Here is a 24866-nt window from a genome sequence, read left to right as displayed (position 1 = left end):
CTCATGCCCCTTGCTTTTCTCCTTCCCACAGCACCTCCTGCCTGCTCTTCACAATTGCACGGAAGTGCAGACTGGATAAGAATCCTCCGCACCACCCAGCAGTTCCCTTCCCCACCACAATAGCTGAACTATGGCTCATTGCTAAGCTGTATCTCAGTTGTTAGAGAAAATAAAAGCCATGTAAAAGGGTTAAGGGGGGAAGGAATGTTGGAATTTAGTACCAGATTAGTTAGAAAAGTCAAACACTAGAAAAACTCAAAACATATGTAGCAATGGTCAACAGGCGACTCCAAAGAAGGCCTCTAGTAATCAACATGATAATGGTGGAGAGCAGATGGGAAATAAGATGAAAAATAATCTAACAGAACAAGAATTAGCATACCAAGATCATCTCCCGTCTCCAGTGCAGCCCCATCTTGGGACTGCACACTTGCACACTAGCCATGGACAGACATTTCTACCTTCATTTTTGATTTTCTGTGCATTTCCACATTGGGACTGCTCAGATGCAAACCAGCAACAGTGAAGTTTCAAGCTTCCTACACTAGAAGGTGCTCTTACAGCCAGTGGCTTTATGGACATTCCCTGTCAAATGACCATATGTCCAACGACAAAATACCCCCTTCCTCAGTTCCTTCTTCGCCATGATGGGAAGAGTTTCTGCAAAGCTTCACTTTTTATTTTTTGGTATTTATAATTGAAAGAACTGTGCCTCTGCCCTCTCCACTCCTTATCTGAGGCAGTAGATAGCAAGAAGGGATGGCTCAACAAGGCTTATTTTAAAAATGTACACAGTGGGCAAAAATGACCCACAACGACTCAAATTGACAACCACTCCCTGTGTCTGTTATGTTTGGGAGAAGGTCATAATTTTTTGGCCTGCAAGATCTGCCAAAAAAATTATTTCAAAGGCCCAAAGTGATAGGGCTTCAAAATGGAAAGCAGCAGCAGTAGATGCCTGTTTGACAAGCACAGGTGACGTGCTGCTGACATCTCTGTCAGCAAGATCTACAAAATGGTTGTAACAGGTACAAAATCAGATCTAGAGAAAACAAGAAGCCGACCCAAATCACCATTGATTCTTTGTAGTAGTTTGGAACCACCTGGAAAAAAACTAGGTCGAAGACCAAACACAAAGAGAAGTCAGTTAGTTGGGGCTGGAGATGAGACGAGGATGGGAGGAGAGGCCAGAAGAAGCTGTCTTGCTGCCTGGAATGCTAGTTGTGCAGTCTCTTTCACCAGTGATCTTGCTATGAGAAGGGAAAGTGGATGGAACTGGCTAGATTGAAGTCAAGAGACATTCCATCTACAATATAAACAATTCCTTAAATTAATCCATAATGAGCCCCCTAGTTTACTTCTCCTTTTGAAGCATTCAAAAGTGATGCCCCCCCCCCCCACTTAGATGGCCTCCCTTTCTTCTCACCTCCCCTTCTTTACTGCTTATTGATCTGGTTAATGTATGGGCTATGGGGAGAAACAAACAGTGCAATGTAAGAAGCAAGGTGTGGCAGAAAAACTACAAAAAACTGGAATCAAAACCTACTATACCAAAAGATTACCAAAAAAGCAAATAAACACAGAGGTGATATATGATGCAGTGAATCTATAAGACAAATAAAAGCAAGTGTGCACAAGTGAAGAAAATGTAACACACAAGATTTTCATATCACATATGAACAAAAAGACAACAGTGTGAAGGAAATGAGCAAACAAATGAATGCTTGTGTCTAAAATGCACTGAAGAGAAGAAAAAAACGTGAAAAGAACAGTAAGGTAAGTCCTGGTATCACAGCCTCAAAAACAGATAAGTCCTTAAAGTCTTCCATCTATATATATTAAAAGCTAACCATCCGTTTGTTCGTGACTCCCTAACGCCGAAACGGCTGGACGGATCGACCGCAAATTTTCACATGACGTCCCTTCCTGTTGCGGGCAGGTAATCAGACCTTCAAATCGCTGAAAGTCCATACCTGAGCCAGGTAAAACATCTTTTTCCTGGCGCACCAGGCCATGAAGCTGCCTCTATTTAACTGTCACCTTTAGAATGTTCATGCACCCTGCCTGTCTGTGGCCTGAGGGGTTGGGATGAGGGCTTAGAATGTTCGTGCAGATGGGCAGAGATAAGCAGAGAAAACAGTTAACAGGTAATACTGTTAGGTAATACGAGTGGAAGTGAAACACATGCACACTTTGCCATGTGAGACATCAGATGGGGTTCCCTCCCCCTCACACACAGGTAACTTTCACTCTCTGTGCCTCACCCACTACTACACACCACATACTGTCATACACATCCAGCTCATCCTCACACACCTCACTCTGCCCTCCCTCACATCCAACTACCACTTACCCACTTCCTCACCCATATTTGCCACAGCTCTCTTTTACTAAAAGCAAGCTGGAGTTTGCCTTTTTCTTCTAAGAAAATCCACGGGGTGGGGGCGAACCAACACTACTGCATCTGCTTCTTTTGCACATGACCCTTAAAAAACCCAGGGAGCTGGCCTCAATCTGAGCACCTTACCACCCTGCCTCTGCTGCCTGACTGGGATAGCCTCCTTGCCCCAGTTCTGCCTTACCCAAGCCAGGACTGTGCACGTCAACCAGCCTCATAGACAGCGGGATTCGCACTCTGGACAGTTCCATTGTGGAATGGAAAGGGTTACCTTATACTAAAAACCAAGACAGCACCATATAATAATGTGAATTGAAAAGGGAAAGAGGGATTCCATTTGACCACCCCAAAAGAAGAAAAAGAAGAAAGGAGGAGGAGTTTGGATTTATATCCCCCCTTTCTCTCCTGTAGGAGACTCAAAGGGGTTACAACCTCCTTGCCCTTCACCCCTCACAACAAACACCCTGAGAGGTGGGTGGGGCTGAGAGGGCTCCGAAAATCTGTGACTATCCCAAGGTCACACAGCTGGTGTGTGTGGGAGTACACAGGCTAATCTGAATTCTCCAGATAAGCCTCCACAACTCAAGCTGCAGAGCTGGAAATCAAACCCAGTTCCTCCAGATCAGAGTGCACCTGCTCTTAGCCACTCTGCCACTGCTTCTCCCAAAAGGCTATACTGGGGATCATTGGACCTTCATGGACATCTGTGTGGGTTGTGGACTGTGATGAGAAGGACAATTGCCACAGCAACATGTGGCTGGGCCCCACTAGTAATAAATACATTTTTTCAAGTGTATCAAGACGGAGGTGTCCAGATCTCCCCCATTTCGCAACAGCTGGACTGCTTCATCAGCAATGTAGCTTTCATAGGCTGTGGCACCAGGACATACCTTATTCTTGAATGTTATATTTTCTTCACATGCGCACATGTCTTCTTGATTCATCGCATAATATATAGCTGCTGTGCTTATATGGCTTTTGGTAGTCATTTGATATTGTAAGTTTTGGTTACAGTTTTCTGGGGTATGGGGAGAACATTTTGTTCTATAGTTCCATATATGTTGATGTATGTTTACTGATATGTATATGATTGATCTTAGTTGCTCTGAACCTGTTGGAACAGGGGAGAGTGGTACAGAAATCCAAGAAAGAAAGAAAGAAAGAAAGAAAGAAAGAAATCCTTTGCGCCCTTCAACTTGTGATAACAAAACTTTTAAGATAATAATATTTCTTCCACTTGTCATTTCTTTCTTTCCATGTTAATTTTGATTACTCTTGTCTCTTGGGTTATCATAAGTCAGAAATGCAAACAATAATGCTAACATTTTGTCTTGTGTATTGTGCATTTAAACCTGTGTTTTTCTGATTCACTGTTCAATTCACTGGAATATCTTTGGTTCTTGATAGTGTACCTTTGTATCGCCTAATCCCAGGATAGATTAGAGATTGTGAATTATACAAACACTTTGTTAACAGACTTACAACCCTACCTAAGATTCCAACACTAATAGAGAACCAATGCAATAAGAGCCAGTGTGGTGTAGTGGTTAAGAGCAGGTGGATTCTAATGTAGAGAACCGGGTTTGATTCCTCACTACCTCACTGGTGGAGGCTTATCTGGTGAACCAGATGTGTTTCTGCACTCCTACATTCCTGCTGGGTGACCTTGGGCTAGTCACAGTTCTTTGGAACTCTCTCAGCCCCACCTACCTCACAAGGTGTCTGATATGGGGAGAGGAAGGGAAAGGAGCTCGTAGGCCACCTTGAGTCTCCTTACAGGAGAGAAAGGTGGGGTATAAATCCAAACTACTACCACTACTCTTCTTCTCCTCCTCCTCCATCATGGAGGGGCAATCAGTGACAGAACATCCCCAAGGAATCCTGTTGATATGCACCCGTCACAGAGCAATGTGCCATTAATGCCTCATATGAATGGCACACACAGACACAACAGCCTGCTCTTGAAACCACAGTCCCCTAACATCAAGAAATTGTCAGCCACATTTAGAGTACCAGAAGGCAGGGAAACAAAAATGGTCAGCCCTTTCCCTCCCAAGGAGACTGATAGCATACTCCAGTGTAGTCTGTAGATGTGGATTTGAGTCCATACCTGATTCTGAGATCCCTTTCGCCAGGCAGACCTACAAAAGAAGCCTGACCATTCCAACCACAGTGTTCTCAAGCTCCCCTAGCTTACTCAGCATAGGCACTAGCTGTGTTAATTTTTAGGGGAAGCTGGCAGGACTATTGTCACAGACTAGATTAACATATTCTGCATAGGGCAGCCTTTGACGAAGGTTCAGAAATTCCCACTGATACAAAATGCCATTGCCTGAATGCTAACGCATCTGCTCCAATGAGTCTATTAAAAAAATCAGTATTATACCAAATGAGAGGGGGCATGGGACTTGCAAGGCGATCCCATCTTCCCCCTTCCCCACTGCTGAGCTGGCAGAAGTTCAGGCTCAACCACTCACCATAGAGCCCAGCTGTAACAGTGGTGATGATGGGAGCTATACCACACCTGGAGCAGCTTCTGGCACCCACAGCCGCTGTGACCAAAGTGCTCCAACATCTGCTGCCACATCTGGGTCTGTAGCAGCTTCTGGTGTCTACTGCCACCATGTCCAAGCCTGAGCCAGTTCCAAACATCCACCACTGTCAAGAAGTTTCTCTCAGTCAAGGGGAACTCTTGGTTGCCAAACTCCAGCTCTGCCTCAAAGTTGAGAACCAGAACCTCTTACCAGCCTTGTAACAATAGCCGGTGGCTTAATTGGTAGCTAGACGGCAATAAGTCTCCCTGGCCCTGGTATGAAGCAAGGGACACTGCAAAGGTTGAAGGTTTATTTAAAACAAGTGTATTAAATAAAGATAGCAAGCTGGGAGGCAAAATAACTAAAACCTATTCCGAAAGCTGAGAGATGAACTACGAACTTTCAACAGCAGGTACAGGCACAAGACACAGACTCTAGATGTTACCTTTCTAGCTCAATTCTATCCAGAGGACCCCGGGCAATCAAGAACCTGCCTTGTCCAATGGTTTGCTCGAACCTGCAGTAAGCTTTTTTCTAGGAACACGCTTAGGTCCTAATTTCTACCCATTTTATCTCCTCTACCCCATGTGGGTATTATTCTTAACCCAATCAGAATGTAGAAGGTTTATTCTGGCCTTTTCCCCCCTCCCTGCTGGAATGACACCTCAATTGATTCTACTGGAGACAACAGGCAATTAATTGCAGCTGGCCATTAACACCTGGGCCTCAGGGAAGTGGGGACATAGCCTTGGAACGAAGGGGTGCTTAACCAGCTTGAATACTGCTGGACAAGCCTAAACTGGAAAAAAAACTATAGAAGGCTCCATAAAATAGATCTCTTTACAACCATCACTGCAGCCAGGCTCCAGGGCTCTGATGCAGCTATTACCAGGTTCTACCACAGCTCCCAGTTCCCCCACAGAAATAAAGTGAGTGTATTGTTTGCACATGCACAGACAACACTTTAAAATTTTTAATTTTCATTCGAGGAAGATTTGAACATTTCAATTTTTTCTGCAAATATAGGCTGGCCCCCATGTTTGCAGAAAAATCTGTTTAGTGTTTGTGAGGCCCCACTCCACAGATGTAGCTATCTGCAGATGAATGCCACACATCGCTATTCGATATATAAATACGCTACTTTGTTTGAGGCCCAGTCAAAGTGCTGGTTTCGACCTTCAACTGCTTGGCTCCAAAGTATGAAAGATGATCTTCATCCTATCTGGGTTCTGAGGTCATCCACTAGGGCAGTGATGGCGAACCTTTGGCACTCCAGATGTTATGGACTACAATTCCCATCAGCCCCTACAATTGGCCATGCTGGCAGGGGCTGATGGGAATTGTAGTCCATAACATCTGGAGTGCCAAAGGTTCGCCACCACGGCACTAGGGGCTTTTTCCAAAAATTACTGCTTTTGAGAGGTCATCTGGCAAGAACCTTCTTGTTTGCTGTCCCTGGGTTCTGGGGTTTTCCCTAAGAAGCACACTTAGCGTTGTCATCACAGCCATCCAGCACTACTTGAAGACACTTTTGTTCCAGAAGCCTTTGTGGAAATTTAGCTACTTTTGAGGTTCCAGATATTGTTAGTTGTGATTTACTTTACATTTTAAAATGTTTTACCTTGGGAATGTGTCAAGGCTCCCTGGTGCTCACCCAGGACTTCCTAGTGCATGGGGTGTCTTTCTGAACCAGACAGTTCACACAATGTATAAACATTATCTTTTAAAATTTATTAAAAGAGAACACTAGTTCATAAGAGCTGAAATTGGAAGGTGCAGATAGTACAAAACAGGTAGTGAAAAATTGCTGTTGCCAACATGGCAAAAAGAAGTCCCAATATAATCCAGTCAGAAAAGTCCATTCTTTCATAGCCTTGGTTTCATAGAGCAAGCAGATTCAGTCCTTTTCAAGTCAGAAACAGAGATCAAAAAGTGCCAAGCCAAATCAGAGCAATGACACTGTAACAGCATAACAGGGTAGCCAGAAACGATATCTTCCATACACCATAGTAAAACAATATAGAAAGGACTCTACCCCATGTGGTCCTTGTTAAACCAGTGAAATTACTGCATTACAGTAATTAAACCATAGCAAAAGCTGTTATCTCAAAGGTTCCCATGTGGGAACAGTTACAGAAACTAAAAGGAATGCTATTCCAATTAACTTGCTTAGGTGTTTGTGTGACCTTGGTAGATGAAAGCCAATCTCTTTTACAGATGCATTTGCTAAAGTAAACAAAACAGACAAGGCATTTTAGATTCTAAAAATCATATAGAATGGCTACCATTATGTCAACTTAATAAATTAAAACACACTTTCTTTACAGGATGACTTTGGGCAATTATGAATGAAAAAGCAGACATTCTCTAAATAAATGAACTTTTTACTTCATCTTGGTAATCGCGGCACAGTAACAGGCTCTCTTGTGCATATTGATATTTCTTTGAAACAGTTTATTTTTACTTTGCTTGTTTTTTGAAAAACAAACTTTTTACAAAATAGAACTCTTAGGCAGTCCCTAGAAGCTGTTCTATTCGATCAAAATTACACTATTGTCTGTCAGTCACTGCCTTCAAGGCAGAATATAGCTACCAGCATGGAGCCAGTCCCAAAATACTCCATTCAGAGAATTTCAAAAGTCCATCAAATCCCAGTGAAGTTTGTACTACCGTATTATCCAAATTCCATCTGTTTCCATCCTTCAGCTGTTCCAGCAGCACCAAGCAGCTGGAGTCTGGACAGCGGAACCAGAGAGGCCTTGCCATTCCTGTCTGCTCATGTTGGGAGCATCCTGGCCCCACCAGTACCTCCCCGAAGCCTACCCTATGGTAAGGAAATGGCTAGCAGGACTGAAGTAAAAAGGCCAGATAAATGTGAAGGCCAACAATGGCATCTATTTTCCTACTGAAAAGGAAAGGAACAAAGAGCAGCAAAGTCTTTCCTGATTCTCCTGACTGGCCATTAACTAAATGTTAAAAACTTCAGCAGTATTATGAATGTGCTTTGGGACTGGAATTACATTTTTGAGTGATGTGAACAAACCTCATGTTTTGCTAACCTGCAAATATTAATATTCAATTGCTGGAAAGAAATGGACGTTTCAGATGTTTAATGCTGAAGAGCCTGTTGTCTTGCCACGGGAGCCTTGATATAATAATAGATGTGGGTAAAATTCTTTTTCCCAAGTATTGCATCGATCATTTTGTTCTGTTAATGTGAATTTTAGATTCCAGATTACATGGCAAAAGAATTGTTTTCTAGGAAACTGGCAGTAGAGTTTCAGCGTTTACATCTGTCTAACATGGAAAACTTATGAATTTGAGCAAGTCCACCAACTCTGTACTACTGTTCTTCTATAACTCTTCTCTCATTTAAGGTCACTACTCATTGCATTTTGATGCCTTTCATCACCACCTTAATGACACTCCCCCAGCACTGCCTGCACGGACACTTCGCAAGGTAAAATGATGGCTCAGACTGCAGAGTCAACCTTGTTCTGCTTTAATACCTGCCAAAAACAAGTCTGTGACATCCCAATCTGTTAGTTATTTATACTGATTTGCTCCAGTATTTGTCCTGAGAGAATACCATGGAATCTATTTCTCTACTGTTGCTTAGTCTAGAAACTGAAGGCATGACTGTTATTTCTAGACCAGGAATCTTCAGTGGGTGCCATGACACCTGTAGACATCTTTCCTGGTGCCTGCAAATGTGGGTGCTGTTGTCATCAGTGGTATCATGTGCCTAACAGTGGAGCAGCAGTGGCGTAGGAGGTTAAGAGCTCGTGTATCTAATCTGGAGGAACCGGGTTTGATTCCCAGCTCTGCCGCCTGAGTTGTGGAGGCTTATCTGGGGAATTCAGATTAGCCTGTACACTTCCACACATGCCAGCTGGGTGACCTTGGGCTAGTCACAGCTTCTAGGAGCTCTCTCAGCCCCACCTACCTCAGAGGGTGTTTGTTGTGAGGGGGGAAGGGCAAGGAGATTGTAAGCCCCTTTGAGTCTCCTGCAGGAGAGAAAGGGGGGGGGGGTATAAATCCAAACTCTTCTTCTTCTTCTAACAGCACTCCTGCTTTTAAAAAACAACACAAAAATATTGATATATGATGGAGCATTGTAACAATAGGCTTGGGAGGTTTTTCTAATTCTCAGCTTTCATTTAAGAAGACAGCAATTGAGTTTTATGATATGTACAAAAGGAAAGTATCACAGCATACCTAAAAGGGCATTGGATTTGCATTGTTCAAGAGCAGCCCCCTCTCTGAACTGCTGCATGGCAAACCACTGAAAACTAGGAAGAGTCCACAGCTATTTTTCTTTCATATGGCTAAGAGGGTATGCAGTTCAGAGGAACAGAATTTAACAGGACTACCAATTCCTTGAATGCACCTAAGTTATCACTTTAGATCTAAGCCACTGAATTTAAAAACCTACCTTCATAGCACTTTTTTCCTGCATAACTAAATGACTGCATCTCAGGCAAATTGGGAAACCATTGGGGTGGAAGTGAACCAGAACCAATTTGCCTAAATGGAAGCAGCTGTAGAAAAGAGCAGTTGTGGAATATAAAAAAAAATCATGATGCCTATGCTTTGCAGGACAGTGTGATAAATTTGAAGCACAGCAGTGTTTTCAGAGGTTAGTTCCATGTCCTTAATTCAAGAAGACATGACTGAACTGGTTGAGAACTTATGCCACATTAAGTAATATCAGTCTCCTGACTAGTCTTTACTACAGACAGCCTATCTAGCTACTAGTATTTCACTGCCATCACAAAGGTATTTGGAAAGCTAGATAACAAGGATGTGCATTCGCAATTATCTGTATCTTTTGTAATCCATGTAGAATGACTTCTGCATGGAGGTATGGAAACATTTATTTGTATATTTAGACATGTATTTTTTTTCCTTTTAACAGTCGCCTCTTCACCCAATCCCTGCATCGCCCACAAGTCCCCAGTCCGGTCTGGATGGAAGCAACTCCACCCTTTCAGGCAGTGCCAGCAGTGGAGTGTCCTCATTAAGTGAAAGTAACTTTGGCCACTCATCAGAGGCCCCTCCTCGAACAGACACAATGGATTCTGTCCCTAGCCAGGCATGGAATACTGATGAGGACTTAGAGACCCCCTACCTCCCAGTCAGGTACAGTCTATCAGAACCTGATGTCCTGGAAACTCTTAAATCCCAGCCATGCCGAAGTCACTCTGCTCCATCTGGAGTCATTCCTCAGGACGTTGTGAACCCTCCAGCTCTACCGCCTAAACCATATCACTCTCGCCTCCCAAATATGAAGAATGAGGAAATAATGAGAATGGAAGAGGAAGAAAAACACCAGGCGCTGCATCGCAAAATCTCCCACCCAACTGGTGGTGCAAAAGAAGAACAAGCCAGAGTAGCATGGGAACATGGCATCAGCGAGCAGTAGGCAAAACTATGCCTGAGGACAGTTTGCATGATCATTCCAGTTCTAAGGAATTAGAAGGGGGATGTCTAAGAATTCAGAAAATTGGGGGGGGGGGTGAACTAATTTATTCTCTGCTGCTGTGAGTTGATGTCTGGAGCCAGAGATTGGGCCAGCATATTCAGTTGCTGCTTTCCTTTTTATTTAATTTTATACTTTCCAAATTTTTAGTGGTTTGGGGTTTTGTCTATTTTTTGCAGTGGGTGCTTCATTCCTTCTACAGGTGATCAGAACACAGGAAGTAATGTACATAATATTAGCTGTAATCACTTGCAGGAATGAAGGATTAGGATTTTGAGGGGGGAATGTGGCATGGAATTTTTATAAGCTTTTCTCCTAGTTTTGAGATGCGCACAAGTTGAAGCAGTTGCACTAGAGATGTGTTTCTTTGCTGTAATAAGTGAATGCTCATTTTGAATTCAGGGATTCCATGTAGTGTCACTGGAAGGTGCACAGTAAGGAGGCACTGAAAATTTGCTTAAGAAGAAACCAGATCTTCCAGGTTTGTGGGCCTATAAACATATTTACAGTGATCTCCCTGCATTGGCTCAGGTGTGCTCAAGCAATCTAACCAGAGCTAACTAGCTTCTGTGTTGATTTCGAAGCAACATTTCAAACTAACTCTTCCTGACATAGACTATTTGATTTTTTGCTTTACTCATTGTCTTTTTCATCTGTATTTATCAATACTACCATTCATTCATAAGGGAATTACATAATCTTGGTTCCTGTAGCCCAGTGCTGGACTTTCTGTGCTGAAGCCTAGATAGGTTGTTATCCCCAGTTCAGGAGAGAAAATGATTTATGCTGGAGCTGCTAAGTAGCAGCATAAATGGGAAGATTTAAGCTCACAGCTACCTGTTGGTTCAAGGCTTAGTATCTGCCCAGTCAAAACGATTATTCTAGTAGTATATTTGTTACTGTACTGTCTTTTCTACCCAAGCCTCTCACTACTCCAAGACGGCAGCCTTTTCATCTGTTACAGTGTCATGGAAATACTGTAGCCTTCAAGAAATGCCCATGATGCTCCAGTGTGTTTAATCATTGCTTACTAAAAAAAAAATCCTCTTTTGCTTTTTGTATTAAAAGGCTGTGAAATGTTTACAATTAGGTTAACAGTGGCGAAAGGTACAGAACAAGTATATAAAACATGAATGAATGTGTGTAAGAAAGGAACTATTGAATTTATATACATGAACTGGTAGCTGATTAATAGCCATAATTGTACATTTTAATCAAAAGAATTACTAAAAAATTATCTATGAAACATACTGCCTTGGGCTAAGTGAAATTTATCAATGTAATCCTGAAAGGAGAATAGAAACCCTATGATGAAAAAATTAATACGTATTACCAGGATGATATGATTAAGTACATTAAATATTAATAGTGTAAGATAAGGGGGGAAATTATTTTGTAAGCTGAAAGCATTGAACTTGAAAGACTTTCAGGCAATGTTTCTTTATTCCTGTTTCATGCCAACCAACAGCTTATTTAAGAAAGAGTTGAACAAAATGCAGTTCTGTTTATCTTTCGTTTGATCACTTAAAAAATAGTAATACTCCCAATACTGTAACAAATTCAAAAGCACATTATGATTTTTTTAAACTGAAATATTGGAGCACATAGTATGAAAAAGACTAACTTAGTTTCCAAAATAGCCAGTGACAGCAGAAATAGAACCTAGAAGTCTTTGTTTAGTGATCACCAAATATTCGCTAAATACGAATATTTGTCCTAAATAAATAAAGGTTGCACACTGTTTGATTGAAATTGCACCTCCCTGAAGTATACTTGTCAGGTATTATCTTTGTTGGGTTGCTTTTCCCAAACTTGTTTTACATGGAAAAGGTATTTCCATTCACTGTTTTTGCCCACACACACCTTTTCTCCAACTGGAATGGGTAGCTTTCCAATACCATTATAAATACCTTTTGCCAAGAATAATTTAAATTAACTGAACCATAACTATGGTTATTACTCTATGTACAAGGCATACTTTGTTACAATGTCAAACATACAGTTATCATAAATGTTACCTATCTAAAGTTCCTGGAAGATGACTAAGTCATGTCAGTTATTCTGAAGTTTGAAAGGTAACAGAACATATTTACTTAGAAGTAAGTCCCACCTGAGAGATATGGAACTCATTTCTACACAATGCCTTGTGCATTGTTTAGTGGCTTTTTAAAAGGGGGCTCTGTATATGTATGTGTTCATGAGAATATTCTCAGTGTATTTCAGCTGATGACTGTAGAATTAAGCATCATACAAATCATGGACCCATTAAGTACAGAGTAAATAATATTCTGGGGTAAGTGAATGGGATTCCTATACTGGGTGTCCTATACTGCATTAGTAAAACGACTTTTTAAATTTTAAGATTTCACCAGCATATGTACCATTACATGGCATTTGTGCTGACAGACTTTGAAAAACATAGTTATATCTTGCATGGATATAGATATAATTTTTTAAAAAAAACTTGTTTCAGATACTTGGATAGCACACTCAAACATCGTGCCTTGGGAAAAGATGATTAAATGCTCTAAAATATTTGTTGGTTTTGCCCTTCGTCTAGAGAAGAATAAAGGTTCAAAGATGTTGAGGAAGGGAAACAACAGGAAAAACATTATTTCATCCTGCATTGGATTATAACTAAATTTGTTGCAATAGTGAGGATTTTTTTTTCCAATGAACCATCCCCACACTTTTTTTTCTTATTTCTTTTCATAAAAGGGGACTAAGTGATATCCTACCTGAGGAAGAATGAGACAGCAGGAAATTGGGGCAGATGTAATCATGTTACTTAAATTTTCTTCCCATCATGCTTCTGTGTAAATATCCCACTTGAATGCTGTGTATTTGTACAGGAAATTGAGCAAAAAATGTATAGATTGTGATGTCTGGTACTCTGCCCTGTAAATGTGTTTTTAACCTTGGCAATCTGTTACTATTTTAAAAACAAAAAACAGCTCCCTTCTAATCCATTCTCTTTTGTGTAGTCATGTTCAGAAAATATGTATTAACTGTAAGGAATAGAAATTTTAAAGGGAAATAATTTGTACCAGAATCCTAAAGTTATTTCATTGTATATATTGTGATAGCATGTTTCTTGAATCAAAACAAAAAGTTGTGTGGATTTTAGGTGTAAATATATGCTATTTTGTTTGGGGAGTTTTTCCTTCCCTTTTCCATTCACTCAACTGCTGTGATGTGGAATTAAAGATTAATACCTAATATTAAAGCAATGAATGGATATACTGTCTGAAATACCAATGACATATTTATTCAGATGCCCCAGTGCATCTCACCAAATCCCATAGGTAAAATAGATGCACTTTGTATCCTGTTGACTCATTCTCCCTTTGCTATGTAGTTTATCAAATGAAACTACACACCAGGAAGTTGGTGAGTGAGAAGGTTACTGGTGTTCTTTACACAGGGAAATCCATCTTATCATCTGCTTAAGCCTGTTTATTCAGCAGTGATAAGGCATGCTAAAAATACTGTCCCAAGATTTGTATCATTTTCATTTCTAGTTATTGTCACCAGTAGTCCCTATGGATGGTGAAAGCTTTTTTCAAGGGGGAAAGGGCTGCCAGTTCACTGACAGCTGGAACAGGTTTGGCTCCAAACAATCCAGAAAGAGGAAGATGACCCGTGATTAAATGAGGATCCTTATATTAAAATTCTTTTATTAATTTTTGATTTCTTGACTAGTTTTTGTCAGCTATAGAGCTCTTTTGGAGGCAACTCATAGTAGGACTCCAGGCTAATTGGACAGCTAAGCCATTCCCACATCTGTCACCTATAATCAGCTGTTAATTTTCATCAATCCAGAAATGCGCTCTGCATCTGATCTGTAGCTAACTTGCTCGTTTTCAAAACCAGGAAACAGTTTCTGGAAAAGAGATTATGTTGTCAGCAGCATTCTTACCACCCATGGTAGAGCAGGATTTCTAATTAACGACAGATCAGAACAAAACAACTCCCTGTAGTGTTCATAGAGAATCACTCAATATGGGTTATTAATTTCAGTTTCACAAAATCACAAATAAAGCACAGCAAGTGGAAAACAGCTTTGCTTATTTCACAGTTACCTTTCAAGGCACTTAGAATGAATAATGGTACAGGATGAAAAAATGCAACAGCTCAAAAATATAGGACAAATGATGGCATATTATGGGATTAATTTAAGATTTATGACAGAACATTTTACTTTACATTAGGCTTTAATGGAAAAATCGTGCCAAGAGCATCAATAGGACAAGAAACCCTTGTTTAATTATCCAAAATAGCCTTACTAAAAACTCTTGAGAAAGTCACACGTGTAATTGAGGTTTGTAAGGACATTTTCAGACAATCACTGAATTAAACAATATATGTGCAGTAGGTCGATTGCAGTGTACCAAATACATTTTCCTCCATTAGCACATTTGTTGTATGGAAATCATGTTTCCATAACACAAGCACAGCAATCTTGTGGCTGGGAAAATATTACTAAACTCTTATCTCACCAAAAGAAAAGAAACCAAAATTGTAACTTCATTCACCACATGCTGGGCTGTCTTTGTTTTAGTAGGACCAAACAGAGCATTCTAAAACAAAGATGGTCCAGCATGTGGTGAATGAAGTTACAATTTTGGTTTTTCTTTTGGTGAGATAAGAGTTTAGACACACAGATACAAATCTCCCAGTACAACATTGGTGCCATGTGAGATGCCCTTGTACAAATATCAGAAGCCCTCCAGAACAGTGTCTATGATATCATTGGTGATAAGTAACTCCCCACTCAAGGCTGGGCTATTCTGTAAGCTTTTTAAGAGGGCTTTTTAATGTCAGCAAAGATTGAGTAGTTCACTCCCTTTCTGTATTGCTCAAACACAAGTGTACTCATAAAGTCCTTTAAATACAACAAAAATGTTTATTTTTGTCCTTGGTTATTTATTTCAACATGGATTGTCAGAGTAGATACATGGTTGCGTTTGTACATTATTACTGACTTGTTAATACTGTCTATTTTAATGCTGTTGAATGTATAGATTATTTGATCATATATAACTGTAATTCTGTTGATATTACAAATGAATAAAAAGATTAAAAGGGACAATAAGTACAAGTAGGACTCTGCCTCCCCCAACAATGCCCAACCCCTTATGAAATTTTTGTTTCTTTTTAATGTGTTTCTCTTTCTGCTGAGTTCTTAGAAACCATGCACTTTACCCAACCTTCTAGCACAGGACTTGCATCTCCTAGAAAGCTGCAGAAGAATGGCTACCCCTCCACACATCTGTAAATTCCAGCATGTTTTTTTTTGCCTAATAAAACTGGGTAATAAGAATTGTGGAACATTTTAAGTACCTCTGTGATTTTTGCAATAAACACAGATCATGGATTCAGCAGTCAACTTGCCTATGTAGTTCGAGCTGTAAGAACCTAATTAAGTACGTCTATACACAAGGGAAAGGCACAAATTGAAAGTGGATGCCTACATGTGTGGATATAGATCAACCAGTCCGTGATATGCATCATCAGATTTGTTTTCCAGAGCTCCTGCATTGTGTTAAATTTAACCTGTCCTGCTTCACGTATAAAGGTGCATAACATTCTCATGGCTTTTGAGGTCACTGTGTGCAGTTTTCCCCCACCCATCACTCACCAAGAACACTTAGAACCGTTTGTTCTGGGTGCCAGGCCGACCAGCACTCCAACATGTAGGGTGGCCATTTTATCTGATAGAGAGACAGATTAAATCAGTTAAAATCTACTTGGTTTCTAGAACAAGGTAACTGCATTAAACTTCTCCTAAGCAGAGCCTTTAAGAAAATGTTGATTTTTGAAGTAAGTGGATGGAAATAAATGGCTCTTTAGGCCTTTCTACCTTCTGTCCCTGTTAGGGCAAGTCAGTATCTCATGAACCTGACCACAACCACTTGTGATCTGTTGCTTCCCTATCAGAGCATCTGTTTAGCTGTAACTGAAACACCATTTTTTAAATGCCTACCCATCCCGAGTTTCCAGGGTACAACAAGAGATTCATCTAAATGAAGTTCTATTTTATGCTTTCTTCAGTGGTAAAAAAGAACTTATTTAGTGCTTGGGATACACTCTGTCATGCATCTCTGATGTAATTAACCAAAGAACAGTGTAGCAGTAAGCAGAGTTGGTTCAAAAAAGAGAAACCTACTACACACAGACACAACACTGAACCTGAAACCAATCAAATATAGAGCACAAATTTAATATGTGTACTACATGCTATAGTGCTAATAGGTGAACATAGAAACAAAATCACATGACAGCAACATACAAGATAATAAACAAACACTGAGTCCACAAAAGACATGAGAGAACCTGCTGCACACTGAGAGGTAGTCAAGACCTATTTTGTCACAAAATGATCAGGTAAGTCTTGATATATTCAGATCAGAGTAAACAGGTGGAAATTCTGGGTATTGTGCCCATTTCACAGCACAAAGCAGTTTTTTTAGCAATGAAATCCTCCAATTATGAATAAATAAGTGGGAATAAATATATTCAAAGCATCATATAGAAGATTTGTAAATTTCCCTCAGCTCTTTCTTTCTAAGCTTACATTCAGATCATCTTGCAAGACATCTCTGATTAGCATGCTGACAATGGAAAATTATTTAGCAAAAATTCATGGAATATAGAAACATATCCTTTAAAATTTGAGTTCAAATTCATTCTGCTCTGAATAAAATAAGCAATGGTAATTTCTCAATGACGACAAAAGCAACATTGGTGAAATAGGGGGGAAAGAGATGCTGATTTCAAAGAAACAGCTGTTGATTTCAAAATCATGAATGTACGATAAAGATTCCAGTTCTTACTGGAGAGAGCCTAGCATTTGACCAAGGGGTTTCAGAGCTCTGATCTCTTGAGTCTACACATAACAGAGTCTTCGTATCATATATGTTGGGAAACATATGAGGAGTTTGTATCACATGTACACTACCAGTTTTATGGCTCCAAGACATACACTGGCTCTTTTCTGTTTTGCAATCACAGAAGGCAGGGAGAAGTGTGCACACACACTCTTGTTTTTGCGTGTGTGTGTGTTCTGAAACTGCTCCAGGGAGCAGCTACTGGCTCCCATATAAAACTTATGTCAAGACAGCAAGCAATGTGATTTTTTAACACAGTCAATAGCAGCTCTATGGAGCAGTTCTGTCGGAATTAATAAAATCTAGCTTGTAAAGAAATGAGAATACCCAGCAGTGGACTACTAGATAGGAATGTTAGGTTAGAGACATTCCATACTTTTATGGCACCTCCTATCTGTTCTTAGGTCTAATTTCCTCAGAAGTTATCCTCTATCCTTATTCAGTGAGCCAGCTGAAGGCTATCCCTGTCTCTCAGCATTCCTATCTAAAATGTAGTTCCCTAATACTTATCTTTAATCAGTGATCTTCTGTTCTCTGCAAAACTAGCACTCTGCCAACAAGTCTGAGGACACACACATGGCATGTGAAGGGAAGCTAAATATATTTATCCCTGGTGTGCTTTGGTCACAAAGAGACACATCTGGGAGGCATGAATGTTAAACGGAGGCTGAATGCAATCACTGCTGGAAAAGTGGTCATCTTATATTTGCACAAAGAAATCATTAAAATGCTACAGTTCAGTGAGTGGGAAATTGTGTTCCCTTCTTCAAGAGTGGCAGCACATAGCCATCTCAATCCACCTGCATCTGGGACACCATCAGAGCAGGCAGCATGAAGCAGATCAAATACAAGAGCCAAACTCAAGGAGGCTTTCTGGGACATAACTTAAAAATACGGGCAAAACCTAGATACTTCAACAGGACCAGAAGTTGATAAGCAGAACCTGTTTCTAGATTAAAATATCTGATTAGTGATGCCCAAACAATTCTTGGTCCACAGGAGGTGATGAAATTGAACAGGGGAAAGTGGTTTTTATTTTTCCTCCACTTCTCATTCTGTTCCACCTGATCAGTGAGGAGAAATGCCAAACTCCCCAGTTCTACAGAGTTGCTTGATGAAAGAAACTGTGTCCATGTGTCATTCAGAAAATATGTGTATGTATACGTGTACAAATGACTTTTTTTCAAAATGTGTCTCGTAAAACAATCACGTTTAAAAATGTTTAATTAAACCATATTTAATTATAATAAACAAATATGTAATATATCTTACAATAGAGGACTGGATACTGGTTTTTAATCATGATTCACCCTAAATAAAAAAAATACTCCAACTATGTACATTTTTTTCACTTTTAGCAAAGCCACGTCTGAATATTTGATTGGTGGATATGCTTTGTTTCCCATACTACGCACAAGACCCTCATAAGCAATTGGGGGGGGGGGGGATGGTCCATCCTACTGACTGATGTCTTGTGTCACTTTGACTAAAGTGACTAACATACTTTTACTCTTGCATAAACTTTTGCAGACTACTTCTGGGCTTCACTATAAAAACTTGTTACTCTTGAAGACAAGACTTCTGTTTGTTTGTTTTGCTGCAACAGGCTATATGGCTACCAATCTTACGGATTCAAACTGTACAAACCAATTTGTCAAAGCCTGTTACACACGGGGCTTTTCTGAATGGTTTTAATAATACTTTTGAGTATTACATTATAGCTACCATGGGGTGCGGGAGCAGGGGGGATGCATAGCTACCATGGGGCATGGGATTGGGGGGGGCAGGGTGTCTGTAACTACCACGGGGCATAGGGGGGCCATTTTGTCCCACTATGCCTCTGGGGGAGGAGCTACCATCTTTTTTGTAATCAGAGAGATGGAAAAGGTCATCAGGCCTTCAAATCCAACTCCCTGCTCAATGCAGAATGCAACCTGGGAATTCAGAAAACCAGCTAAACCTATCATTACGATCGTATATCAATATTTTAGAGCCTTTAAAAAATGCAGCCATGATTTTAATATTAGCACGCACAATAAATAAAAAAGGATGCTATGACACTACTGATGATGCTACTAGTGACAATAGCACCCTCCCTTGAAAATCCTGATTTAAGGCATATGCAGAAGAAGCCACACTGACTGTGATAATACTGAGGAGGGTAGACATGTCAAACTGTGCTCAAACAGATTCCATTGCTTTGTGGATCCACTGCCAAGAAAATCAGGAGTAAGTCTGGCATGTAGAAAAACCTTAGGGCTAACTCGAGCAGTTGTGTAACTAAACACAAGAGGGAGCTCCATTCCACTCCATTTATCTCCTGAGTTAATTACTTCCAAGTGATGTTTGATACCTCTTCCAAAAAGATATTCTGTTCGCTGGTTTAAAGAAACATTTGCTGGACTTTGTTTTTGCTATCAAGTGTAATTGATTTATTGCCTCCTGACTGGAAAAAGAAAAGGTGTAGCTTGAAACCATATCTATTTGAATCTGCTCTGCATCTAACAAACAATGCAGGCTTGAACATTACGTCCTGAAGCACATCCTCTTCTCCAAACCCCTTTTTAGTAATTTTTTTTTGTAACATCCAACCTAAAGAAGCATTCTGGAGAACTCAAAAGCTCATATATTATTACGTGCCATTTGGTTGGTCCTAATAAAAGGTAGAGTCAGTGAGTTACAGGGGAGTGCTGGACTCGGATTTGGGAAACTCAGATTCAAAACCCCGCTGTTACAGAAGCTTCCTGGCTGACATTGATCCAGCCATGCATGCTCAGCCTAACTTGTCTCACAAGGTTGTTTTAAGGATAAAATGAAGGGGAGCAGAAAGATGCAAATCACTTTAGGTCCCCATCAAGGAGAAATGTAGAATATAAATAAAGTAAATAAATATTAAAGTAAATAAACATTACCGGTACGTATAAAGTAAATAAATGATATGTGGAGAAAGTAAATAAATATTATGTGGATAAGAACATAAGAACATAAGAACAAGCCAGCTGGATCAGACCAGAGTCCATCTAGTCCAGCTCTCTGCTACTCGCAGTAGCCCACCAGGTGCCTTTGGGAGTTCACATGTAGGATGTGAAAGCCATGGCCTTCTGCGGCTGTTGCTCCCGAGCACCTGGACTGTTAAGGCATTTGCAATCTCAGATCAAAGAGGATCAAGATTGGTAGCCATAAATTGACTTCTCCTCCATAAATCTGTCCAAGCCCCTTTTAAAGCTATCCAGGTTAGTGGCCATCACCACCTCCTGTGGCAGCATATTCCAAACACCAATCACACGTTGCGTGAAGAAGTGTTTCCTTTTATTAGTTCTAATTCTTCCCCCCAGCATTTTCAATGAATGCCCCCTGGTTCTAGTATTGTGAGAAAGAGAGAAAAATTTCTCTCTGTCAACATTTTCTACCCCATGCATAATTTTATAGACTTCAATCATATCCCCCCCTCAGACGTCTCCTCTCCAAACTAAAGAGTCCCAAACGCTGCAGCCTCTCCTCATAAGGAAGGTGCTCCAGTCCCTCAATCATCCTCGTTGCCCTTCTCTGCACTTTTTCTATCTCCTCAATATCCTTTTTGAGATGTGGTGACCAGAACTGAACACAGTACTCCAAGTGTGGTGCATCTCACAGCTTTATATAAGGGCATGAGAATCTTTGCAGTTTTATTATCAATTCCTTTCCTGATTATCCCCAGCATAGAGTTTGCCTTTTTCACAGCTGCCATACATTGAGTTGACATTCCCATGGAACTATCAATTAAGACTTCCAAATCCCTTTCCTGGTCTGTGACTGATAGCACTGACCCCTGTAGCGTGTATGTGAAGTTTGGATTTTTTGCCCCTATGTGCATCACTTGCATTTTGCTACATTGAACTGCATTTGCCATTTCTTAGCCCACTCACCTAATTTATCAAGGTCCGCTTGGAGCTCCTCGCAATCCTTTGTGGTTCTCACCACCCTACATAATTTGGTATCATCTGCAAACTTGGCCACCACGCTACCCACCCCTACTTCCAGGTCATTTATGAATAGGTTAAAGAGCACTGGTCCCAATACGGATCCTTGGGGGACACCACTCCCCACATCTCTCCATTGTGAGAATTTCCCATTTACACCCACTCTTTGCTTCCTGTTTCTCAACCAGTTTTTAATCCATAGGAGGACTTCCCCTCTTATTCCCCTCTTATTCCTTCATTGCTGAGTTTTCTCAATAGTCTCTGGTGAGGAACTTTGTCAAAAGCCTTTTGGAAATCCAAGTAGACAATGTCCACTGGTTCCCCCTTATCCACATGCCTATTTACATCCTCAAAGAACTCTAGTAAGTTTGTAAGACAGGATTTGCCTCTGCAAAAGCCATGCTGACTCTTTCTCAGCAGGTTTTGCTTAAGTACATGTTTTATAATTTTATCTTTAATGACAGATTCTACTAATTTACCAGGAACAGATGTCAAACTGACTGGCCTGTAATTTCCCGGGTCCCCCCTAGATCCTTTCTTAAAGATTGGTGTGACATTGGCCATCTTCCAGTCTTCAGGGATGGAGCCTGATTTCAAGGATAAGTTGCATATTAAAGTGAGAAGATCAGCAATTTCATGCTTGAGCTCTTTAAGAACTCTTGGGTGAATGCAATCTGGGCCAGGGGATTTGGTAGCATTTAGTTTATCAATGGCTGCCAGAACTTCTTCCTTGTCTACCACTATCTTCGTTAGTTCCTCGGATTCGCCTCCTAAGAAGCTTGGTTCAGGTGCAGGAATTTTCCTCACCTCCTCTTGGGTGAAGACAGATGCAAAGAATTCATGGATATAGTGTTCAATCTTTGATGAGCACTGTCATAAATATTTCAGAATCCCAGGTGTCTGTATTATGGACATTCTAAATGTGCTTCTGCTCCTAGATGCCAGTCATGTGACTAGTTGTTTACAGGGTGCCTAATGATGAGTCCCTATTTTAGTTACTTCACTTTTTATAGTAGTGGATTACTCAATATGATTTTCCTTTCTGAATAACCTGCACTCAGTATGTGTGAACTTGCAGAAAGCATGAACCTAGAAAACCTACATATGGACTGGTACATCTGCTTTTATCTATAGAGAATAGTTTCCATGTTCTGCTTATCTGTGTAGCATTTATATCTGTTAGCAGCCCCATAATAGCTACATCCTCAATAATGATAGTTTCAGGAGCAAAGGCTTTCCCTTGGCCACTGGAAATATTAAAGTAAGGTCAGTCAGGAAGTTCTTTCAGAGTGCTTTAACATGATTTCACAAAAACCCTGGGCCCACAGACTGTCAGGAGAACAGCCCATTGTATTTAGGACCATCTATCCTGTTGCTTCAAGATTAAATTAAAGTATCTTGGCATATGTAACCCAAGATGGAGGCTGACTGACATCAGATTTTTCAGTATGCCCCATTTTAAGTACAGGGTTAGCTTGCTTGCCTGGTGAAGGCCTTATTCAGTCTGCAAACTACCTTACATGTGTGAGTGCATACACACTGCCTGCTGGTGGTTGTTGTTGTTGTCCCCCCACCCCCAGAGCCTTAGAAAGACCCCATGCTTTTCCACCAGCAAATATTATGGATTCATGGGAACAAGCAAAGGAAAACATTTTGAGAGCAGTTTTAAGCAGGTCTAATTCAGTATTGTTAGAACTGAAGATAATTGTCCAGTGTTTTATTATTACACATCAAAATGTGAGAGCATATTCACCTGTCCATGCAAACAGTTAATTGCACTGCTCTGAGACTGTGTGGCAGATTCCGCATGGGCCAAAAACAGCGGTGTGAAAACGGTGTAAAAGGGTTTTTTACACGGTTTTCACACTGCTGTTTTTTGCCCATGCAGAATCCGCCCATGTGTGTTAAATGCTGTCAACTTCTAACTCTATGAATCAATGTCCACCAAAATGCTTTTTCATTAAGAGCCTTGCTCAGTTCTTGCAAACTGAGGGCCATGGCTTCCTTCATAGGGCCAATCCATCTCATGTTGCATCTTCTTTTCCTACTGCCTTAAACCTTTCCACTGACACTTGTCTTCTTATAAAGTGACCAAATAACGATAGCCCCAATTTAGTCATTGTAGCTTCTATGGACAGTTCAAGCTTGATTTGATCTAGAACCCACTTACTTGTCCTTTCAGCAGTCCATGGTATCTACAAAACTCTCCTCCAACGACACACTTCAAAGAAATGAACTTTCTTCTTGGCTCTGAGACAAGTCTGATTCATCCTCAGAACATGATTGGAAAATGAGAGTGTTTAAAGTGTCACAGATAAAAGGCCAGTTATTCAAATCCAGCCACTTGTACCTTTTGTAACGATCTCATCAGAGATGCAGTAGAAATTGCACCAAAATCATGCTGTCAACTTCTAACTCTATGAATCAATGTCCACCAAAATGCTTTTTCATTAAGAGCCTTGCTCAGTTCTTGCAAACTGTAAATATCACTCTAAACCAGTGTGGTTGTTCCACCCACTGACCGTTAACACACACTGTAAATTATACATTTTTTCCTGCAATCAACGTACCTCAAAACTGACTATCTACCTCTTCAGCTTTATGAACACTATGGGTAGAATTGATGGGGGAAAGGGCCTTTTTCGGTTTGTCTTTTGTCAGTACAACCAAGACTTATTCTTTTGCTGAACTCCACTTGGGCAGTGGCAGGAAAGATAAATAAAATAAAAATATACTCACTTTAGTGCGATAAACAAACACAATTACACCATGTGCTTTCAGAAATTCGAAAATCCTTTTCTATTGGACATCTATTTCTCGGAGATGTTAAAGCTAATTCTACCAAAATATGGACTTTGGTCTACAATCGAACCATCACAGAGCAAAGGAACTTTTCCTTAACTAGTCCAGGATGAGGGCATCGCGAATCCCACACCACCCTCACACGGTTCGAACACATGTTGAAACCCCGAATTCGTTATTTTAAAATTTTTTCTCCTTTCCTGAGAAAGGCGAGCTTCCTAAGCGAAATGGGAGGTTCTGGGCTGAGGCGTGTCAGGGTGGCGCAAGAAGTCTGCTTACAGAAGGGTCGGGAATAGCTATGAGGCGGACCACAGACGACGCTACGATACGCGCGAGGACAGTCACGACTCAACCCGCGTTTTTGAACGTTTGAACCACATCACACGTGCCTGACCGGGAGCCATTCTCGCATATAAAGAGCAACCAGCTCAGTCACAGTCCTGCGTCATAAGCGTAAGCCACTCTGACGCAACTCAGCCTCGGGCTCGTCGGCGGAAACGCTTCTTCGGCGCAGACGTGTCTCAAACAAAGATGGCGACTTCTTCCGCCCCTACATTTTCTCAGTCCTTTGCCCTCAATAACTATGTCTCCGGCACAGGCCCCCGTTTGCAAAAATGTGCCTCGCCCCCTTTTCATTCAGAGGCCGCCCAGCCAATCGGCAGCCGCCAACTCTCCCATCCCGAAAGCCACTTGGCCAACCAGGAAAAGCAGCGTGGAGTCCTCTCGCAGGGTGGACCAATGGCCGCTTGGGAGATAGGAAAGGGGAGGAAAGGGCAGCCAATGGCGTTGCGGGTGGGCGGT

At 40.9% G+C, this 24866-nt stretch overlaps 1 protein-coding gene across 8 annotated transcripts in view; it reads left to right on the top strand.

Annotated features, from left to right (window-relative positions):
• DOCK3 (dedicator of cytokinesis 3) overlaps nt 1–15737 on the top strand; it is a 228932-nt gene extending 213195 nt beyond the window's left edge. For 5 of the 8 annotated variants that reach the window (XM_048491130.1, XM_048491129.1, XM_048491133.1 and 2 more), the window contains 3 exons: nt 7639–7761; nt 8310–8392; nt 9851–15737. In XM_048491130.1, the coding sequence (XP_048347087.1) occupies nt 7639–7761; nt 8310–8392; nt 9851–10357 (713 nt within the window). In that variant the 3' untranslated portion in view covers nt 10358–15737. The remainder of the gene's footprint in view (nt 1–7638; nt 7762–8309; nt 8393–9850) is intronic. The other 3 variants (XM_048491135.1, XM_048491134.1, XM_048491131.1) reach the window with 1 other exon arrangement.
• The last annotated feature ends 9129 nt before the right edge of the window (nt 15738–24866 follow it).

Source organism: Sphaerodactylus townsendi, linkage group LG03 (genome assembly GCF_021028975.2).
Source record: "Sphaerodactylus townsendi isolate TG3544 linkage group LG03, MPM_Stown_v2.3, whole genome shotgun sequence".
Classification (NCBI taxonomy): domain Eukaryota; kingdom Metazoa; phylum Chordata; class Lepidosauria; order Squamata; family Sphaerodactylidae; genus Sphaerodactylus; species Sphaerodactylus townsendi.
This window is presented reverse-complemented; position numbering and strand designations above follow the sequence as displayed.